At 44.0% G+C, this 7837-nt stretch overlaps 1 protein-coding gene across 1 annotated transcript in view; it reads right to left on the bottom strand.

Annotated features, from left to right (window-relative positions):
• Positions 1 to 663: 663 nt before the first annotated feature.
• Positions 664 to 7837, bottom strand: part of LOC117053419 (protein lifeguard 3-like) — a 32853-nt gene continuing 25679 nt past the window's right edge. Inside the window, exons 6-12 of the mRNA XM_033161129.1 lie at positions 7338 to 7388; positions 6935 to 6974; positions 5522 to 5559; positions 4911 to 4998; positions 2904 to 2999; positions 1865 to 1918; positions 664 to 1280 (exon numbers count right to left, since the gene is read on the bottom strand). Coding sequence (XP_033017020.1) covers positions 1134 to 1280; positions 1865 to 1918; positions 2904 to 2999; positions 4911 to 4998; positions 5522 to 5559; positions 6935 to 6974; positions 7338 to 7388 — 514 coding nt within the window. The 3' untranslated portion in view covers positions 664 to 1133. The remainder of the gene's footprint in view (positions 1281 to 1864; positions 1919 to 2903; positions 3000 to 4910; positions 4999 to 5521; positions 5560 to 6934; positions 6975 to 7337; positions 7389 to 7837) is intronic.

Genomic DNA, 7837 nt, shown 5'->3' with positions numbered 1-7837 from the left:
TCACAGCATCCTCTTCTAAGTGCTCACAGACCGACTGTTAGTTCTTTATTCTAGGACATTTGCTGGTATTGATGTCCAGCTGACCAGTCGGTAGTTATGAGGGTCTTCTTCTTTTTTTCTCCTTTTCGAAGATGGGGACTGTAATGAAGGAGTGATTCTGGAAGCAAGTATTGCTGGGTGGGGCCCCTCAGGCAGGTGTTAACAATTAGTCCCCAAAGTGGGAGCAGGTGATGGGGCTGCCGTTTGATGTCTGTAGCTGGTGCCAGAGAAGATGGCGATAAAGCCTGATAACCCATTCAGTGCCTACGTGTGAGTTATCAGAAGGTTAGAGGGAGGACTCGGGAAAGCGATCTCCTCCTTGACAGGGACATTATTTGCCTGTCTCCAGTCTGCAGGGACATCGCCTGTTCTTCGAGAATTCTCAAAGATTATGGATAGAGGCTCTGAGATTACAGCTGCAAGCTCTTTTAGTTCCCTTATGTTTGTTTTGTATTTCATGTTGATGAATGTAATTATTACATTTGTATTTTTTTCTAATGAAAGTTAATAAATATTGTTTTAATAATAATAAATAATAATAATAATAATAATAATAATAATAATAATAATAATAATAAATGCAACCAGCATAACACTGCCCCCATCACTTCAATCTGGGAGATCTTATTCAAAAATATAAATTTTATTTGTAGTTGTATAGTTGAGCCCTGGATGTTTGGATTTTCCAGCTGGAAGGGCCATCTACATTTTAGATAAGTAAGCTGACCAAAAACAAACAACCAAACAAAAAATACAAATAAGAGATAAGTTGAGAGGGCTAGGATACGTCACTCCAAAGCAGTGATACAAGATTCCTGTATCCAGGGCATCAGATACAAAAAGGGGATTCCACATGTGGAAATGGAGAAATAAACGACATCTTACAAATTAGAGTCAATATCTACAGCGTATACAATGTATCATATCTTATCTTTAGCTCTGTCCACTATGTGAATCCCTTAGTAACTTCTATACATTCTAGGAGGCGAGAGCAACGCAGCAGAACCTTATATTAAGAAAATCAAAGTCAGGGGTCCCCTGAACTTCTAGGGAGGGTTGCCAAAGTTCTAGCACAGAGGCACAGCCTCAGTTTCCTAATCTCTGCTGCCCACAATCTGCAAGAGGAAGGTGAAGATGTAGACTATGTCTGTGTAGATCTTGAGGGCGCCGTAGACATATTCCTCAGGGCTCATGGTGTGTTTTCTGTTGCCCAGCAGCAACTGGGTATCATAGGCGAGAAACTGTCAAAAGCCACAAGGAAAGCAGTTAGTCGCAAGTTTGAGGAAAATACCAAAATTTTCTTCATTCCCCGAGTTAGCTACCACAATCCATGCATTATTTTGGCACACACATACTGCTTTTGTCATACTGCAACCACACCCACTGCCCTAATTACTACACCTCCACTCAGAGACACTTGCAATTAGCAACCTACCCAGTCACCCAAGGTAACTAAAATTATATCTGGGTGGTGAGGCCAGGTCTTCACTCCTGCAGAGGGTGAGCCACAAATGTAGCAGCTGTAGCACTGCCCATCACACTATGATGACAGCAAACCAGAATGAACCAGAAAGACATTAAATATTGTTTGGGAGACAGAGCTACCACACAGCCCTCATTGAAGCTGTGCTCTTTCTTGCTCTCTATTCTTACAACCATAGGCCTTTAAAGCTACCAAGGAAGTTGCTATCTACCCCAGCTCCCCCCAGGGGGTAGCACATGATACAGGGAAGTATTGACTGCTTTGGATCCTATTGATGTAGAGCAGGCAGGAAACCTAAATAATCAGCAATTATATATACAGAGATGGAAACACTCTACTAACCAGGGTGAAGGCAATGGCACCAATGCCTGCATACAGCATGTGGAGCCAATAGACCTGCAAGAAAAGAGAACCAAATGAGTCATTGCCCTGCAAGTGGAGTGTTTTGATTTAATTAAAACTTCACTGACAGCATCTCTAGACCTGTCCATGGAGCACAAATAGGAGCAGCGGCTGGGAATGAAATGTGAGCATCAGTACAGAGTCAGGACTCATTTGGAGGAACTGGAGAGTGAGAATTGAACATTTCAAAAAAGAAGGTTGACAGGACACTGATTATCCAGAACCCCCACATCGCTGAGCCAGACACTTGGTTAGTTGCAGTGATTTATCAATAGAAGAAGAAGAAGAAGAAGAAGAAGAAGAAGAAGAAGAAGAAGAGTTTGGATTTGATATCCCACTTTTCACTACCCGAAGGAGTCTCAAAGTGGCTAACATTAGCTGGTAATTGATGGGAGCATACAGTGGTCAAATGTTGATGGGAATTGATGGGAGCATACAGTGGTCAAATGTTGTTGTTGTTGTTCAGTCGTTCAGTCGTGTCCGACTCTTCGTGACCCCATGGACCAGAGCACGCCAGGCACGCCTGTCTTTTCACTGCCTCCGGCAGTTTGGCCAAACTCATGTTAGAAGCTTCAAGAACACTGTCCAGCCATCTTGTCCTCTGTCATCCCCTTCTCCTTCTGCCCTCAATTTCCCCCAACATCAGGGTCTTTTCTAGTGAGTCTTCTCTTCTCATGAGGTGGCCAAAGTACTGGAGCTTCAGCTTCAGGATCTGTCCTTCCAGTGATCACATACACATGACCAATTGCTTGCAGCTGTAAAGCAGGGGTGGGGAACCAGTGCCCTCCAGATGTTATTGGACTCCCATCACAGCCCCAGAAGGCATGGCCAATGGTCAGAGAGGATGGGAGTTGAACTCGAGCAACACCTGGAGGGCCCAGCTGTAAAGAAAGGCTAAAGTGCCAGATCTAGAACAACAATTTAACCATTTACATCACCAATCCCTTCCCAAGCCAAGCTTTCCGTGTCAGCTACTTACGTATTTGAAGGCCAGAACAATGGCTGTGATAATCCCAGTCACCATGACGACAATGCCCAACACACAGAACAAGCCGGTACAGGATGTGAAATCCACCTGCCAACAACAGCAAAATGCATTTAGGGGGAAAGATGCAGATAGCAAGTAGCCCGTTCTACACAATACCTCAATTTGCCCTGCAGGAGACTTCTTTGCTCTACCAACTCCATGATGCAGAAGACAGAGACACTTTTACATGCAAGAAAGCAAAACTCCCTTTAAAAATTGCTGGTCCAGGGCAGGACAGAGATTACTCACTTCAGGGTTACATACTTCTGTCATCATACATAACATGCAAGCTATAACTTTCTGGCGAAGCACCAAAGCACTGCTTTTATTTCATACACATTGTACAGTGTGTGTATTATTATAGATACAATAAAACAATTCTGAAAAGTCGCAAGGACCACTTCCAATCCTGAAAATGTATTTTGTAGAATGCGTGACAAGGAGTTGGGATAAATTGACCTTAAAATTCTATGCAGACCTCTATCATTTGTTGCTTGAGGCTTAATACAGGGAAGTATATACTCTCTCTGCAGTTAATACTCTGCATCTTGAATATGTCATACAGATTTTCAGTCAATATTTGTATAATTATGGTGCTTCTTCCTCACACACAGCTTCTGAGATTTCATCAGACATTTCAAACTTATATTAGTAACCACTTTTAATTCACCAAGGGAGGGTGGACCTAGCTTCCTCTTAGCACACAATCTTAAAGGTAAAGGTAAAGGCACCACTGACCATTAGGTCCAGTTATGGATGACTCTGGGGTTGTGGTGCTCATCTTGCTCTATAGGCTGAGGGAAACGGTGTACAGCTTCCAGGTCATGTGGCCAGCATGACTAAGCCGCTTCTGGCGAACCAGAGCAGCACACGGAAACGCTGTTTACCTTCCTGCTGGAGTGGTACCTATTTATCTACTTGCACTTTGATGTGCTTTCTAACTGCTAGGTGGGCAGGGGCTGGGACCGAGCAATGGGAGCTCACCCCATCACGGGGATTTGAACCGCTGACCTTCTGATTGGCAAGTCCTAGGCTCTGTGGTTTAGACCACAGCACCACCTGCATCCCACACACAATCTTAGAATGCCTCAAAGGCCACAACAGGGCACCATCAATCCATTTGGACAGCTTATTTTAGCAGCAGGGAATCTTCAGCCTGCAGGCCAAATCTATCCCAGCAGGGGGCCCTAATTTGGCACACAAAACCATTTCCCCTAAACCAAACCCACTTGGGCCACATCAGACTTCACATGAGATGTCTGGTGTGAGGAAGGGTAAGGATGTCACTGATACGGAGCAATCAGGAGCCTTAAAGTGCATTCCCACTTGTTTCTTGGCAAAGGAAGCTTGCTGAACAAAAACCAAAATAAACCTACTGAGAGTACCGAAGCAAACTCTCAAGTGCAGCCAATGCCTGCCCAAAGTGGGGCTTCTTGTAAGTGCCAATCAGTTGATCTGTGCTTACACCAGGCCCCACAGAGAAACCCCTTCTTTGGATACAGGGCTTAAAATACAGTGGTACCTCAGGTTACATACACTTCAGGTTACATACTCCGTTAACCCAGAAATAACACTTCAGGTTAAGAACTTTGCTTCAGGATAAGAACAGAAATCATGCTCTGGCAGCACATCGGCAGCAGGAGGTCCCATTAGCTAAAGTAGTGCTTCAGGTTAAGAACAGTTTCAGGTTAAGAATGGACCTCCGGAACGAATTAAGTACTTTACCAGAGAGCAGCTGCTTGTAACTGTTGCAAACTCTGCTTTCTTAGCCTGTGCGGTATGAAATCAAACCCAATGGGCAAATGACTAAAAGCAGGACTTGCATATACAGAACTGTCAGCTTCCTCAAAACTCAGCTACTAAAAAAAATCAAGGAACTGCTGTGGTGACATGTTGGAGAAAGGAGACCAAGGTGTGTGACCACACCAATGTTACCTTCAAGGAAGAAGCAAGCCTCACCTTTGTCTGGAAGCAGAAGACGGTGACAATTATGGCCACAATAGCTGTGATTATCATGCAAATTATAACAGCCTTTGTAGAGTACATGCTGCAAATAGAGAGTTAAAGAATTAAAGAACCTAAGGGTCTGGGAGGGGGGGGTTGTTTTTCTACATTGTGATAACAGCTTTCTTTCCGATACACACCGGTCTCACCCCTTAGGATTGCAATCATACCTCCCCGCCACAAACACCTCAAGGCAGGGAACCTACAAATCTTCCTTTCTAGATGCGCAATGCTCGGTGTGGAATGAGACTTAAATGAATGATTTAGGGGTAGGCTGGACACACCAGTAAGGTTCAGGTATTGGAAATAGTTATATAGCAGAAGGTGATACAAGGAGCAAAACTATGCTTGGGCCAAAGTGGCTTCCTCAAGGTGATAGAACAACAAGTTTGTGTAGCAGCATCAGGGTCCTCAAAATCCTGTACCTGATTTAAATCACAGCTGTGAGATGTGTGTATGGGTGTCATCTTTGTGAAAGCAACCATCCTTGCAAGAATTTCACCTCTAACCAGAAGCTCAAGTTTAATTGCTAGAGAGCAAGCTAATGATGATGATGTTTATCTTACCTAGCAATTGTGCCCGTCATGAATCCCATGGCCAGTGTCTAGAAGAAAAATAGAAGGTAAAAGTGAACATTGCCTTCCTGGCATATCACCATAACCTCAAAGAGCTTCAGTTCTGCAATAGCTTCAGATTAGGATTTGTCAAGTCTGAAAACCAGACGAAACTTTTGTCTCTCATACAGATGCTCTTATCAAGTCAGCACGATCCTGGGAAATAGCACAACTAGTAAGACAAGGAGGGAAATGTAGCTCCAAAGCCCTAAACATCTTAAGACTAGGGTGCCTTGGAGCAGGTGTGGCTAACCTGTGGCCCTCCAGGTGTTTCTTGGCTCCAACTCCAGCCAGCTCCAACTAGCATAGGCAAGGGTCTGGACTGAGGAGTTGTAGTCCAGCAACATCTGGGATGGGTACGTTAGCCACACCTGCTCTAATGTAACCTGGTCCTAAGCTGTTTGTCAGGCTTCCTCCTTGTGTCTCTTTCACTAGAAATGGAAGGCACTTGTATTTAGACAAGTCGTTAACGTGTAACTTCTCATTGGATTGTTGCCGGTTTTAAGGTGCAACATCTTTTATCTCTGCTGCTGTTTTGAGTTTGTCTGACCTTTATTTTTAAGTGTTTGGTTGTACTAAGATCTTTAGAAACTGGTTGTTTTATTTGTACTGATTTTGGTGGAAGAGTGGGATATAAATAAATTGTTTTATTATTAATCCCTTAACAATAACATTTTTGCCAATCCATGACAACATAGTCCCTGCGGAAACCTTAACAATAACAATCACAAAGTGGGGCCTCAAGAGAAATATAAATCTTTCATGAAACTGCCTGGAGTTGCTGCAACAATAAAAGAGTCTCCAAAATTTAATATGGTGAGATATCCCCAGAAGAGTCTTGTGTATATAATTAGACATAGCCTTCAGATCTAGATTGGGTGTACATCCAAAATAGCTGATTAACCTTTTGCTCGGGTTAAGCTACATACAAATAGTTTCAGGTGTTGACTGGAGTATAAAGCAAGACTAGGCATAGAGTATTTAGTATCCCTCGGAGCTCTGGTTTTTCTGGAATTTTTATTTTTTAAAAGTTTCCATCAAAATCCCATCATATCTATGCTATGTAGTCCATCCCAGGACTGTGTACATTGGCATCGCACTAGGATCTGTGCTCAAATCCTCACATATGCACATATGCACATGAAAGCTTATACCCAGAACAAACTGAGTTGGTCTCTAAGGTGCTACTGGACAATTTTTTAATTTATATTTCTTTATTAGCATGTAGGCTACAGAAAGGATGCCATAGGGGGTAGACCCATGTAAATGACTCTGAGCAGTGAGGAAGAAGGGTGGAATTTGCACCACCACCATCGAGGGAATTCATGGAAAATTCCAAGCCCCATGAACAACTTGCCTACTTACAAAGATGGTCAGAAGGATAAGATTCCATGGGAAGCGTCTCCTGGAAGAGATTGAAAAGAAAGAAGATATGTAAGCAGTTTTTCAGCACATCCTCCTAGCTGTAGGCATTTTTCACCAGAAGCAAAGAGGCCAAGGAAGCTGCAATCCTCTTCTAGGCTCCAAAGCAGCCTCTGAGTTCAGGCTTCATTCAAAGTGGATGCACACGCCTCCAGACACTGCACCGCTGGCTCCAAACCACCCACAAGTAATGGAAGAAAATGGTGTTTGGGAAATTGTTGCCCAGCCTAGTTTTCCCATGTTGCCCAGCTGCCACTCATTTCAAAACCCCGCCTCACATTCAGCCACTCACCTACCTACTGTATACCATCCCACAGTCAGCAAGAATATCCAATGTAACACTCACCGTGGGCCCTCACAGCATGCCAGCACCAGGTAAGTGACAAAGAACACAGCACTGAGGGAAGGAAACAAGAGTGAGATGTTTGAGTCATAGTAGGACCTTGCATCTATCAAGAACTTTGCACAAAAAGGCTGGGGATTTCAGGTGCACAAGGGTTGAATATGGCACCCCCTAAACCCTGATTAGTGGTTAATCTGGCTTCAATTGTTGTGGTGTGGGACCTTGATTAGGAGAACTCAGGGCACTGCCACCACTCCTGAGCACCACTTCCGACACCTCAGGGGGAGTTTAGTCTCTGTTGCTTTCTCTCTATACATCACATCTCAGCAGAGCTAGGCTTGTTCCCCACTGCTTCTGCTATGATCTCTACTCTCTTGCACATGGAAGTTGGTGGGATAGACCAGGGACAGGGAAACTATGGCCCCCTGGATCTTGCTGAACTACAACTCCCATCATCCTTGGCCATCAATCATGGTGGCTGGGGCTGATGGGAGATGGAGCCC

The sequence above is a fragment of the Lacerta agilis genome, chromosome 1, assembly GCF_009819535.1.
Source record: "Lacerta agilis isolate rLacAgi1 chromosome 1, rLacAgi1.pri, whole genome shotgun sequence".
NCBI classification, from domain to species: domain Eukaryota; kingdom Metazoa; phylum Chordata; class Lepidosauria; order Squamata; family Lacertidae; genus Lacerta; species Lacerta agilis.
This window is presented reverse-complemented; position numbering and strand designations above follow the sequence as displayed.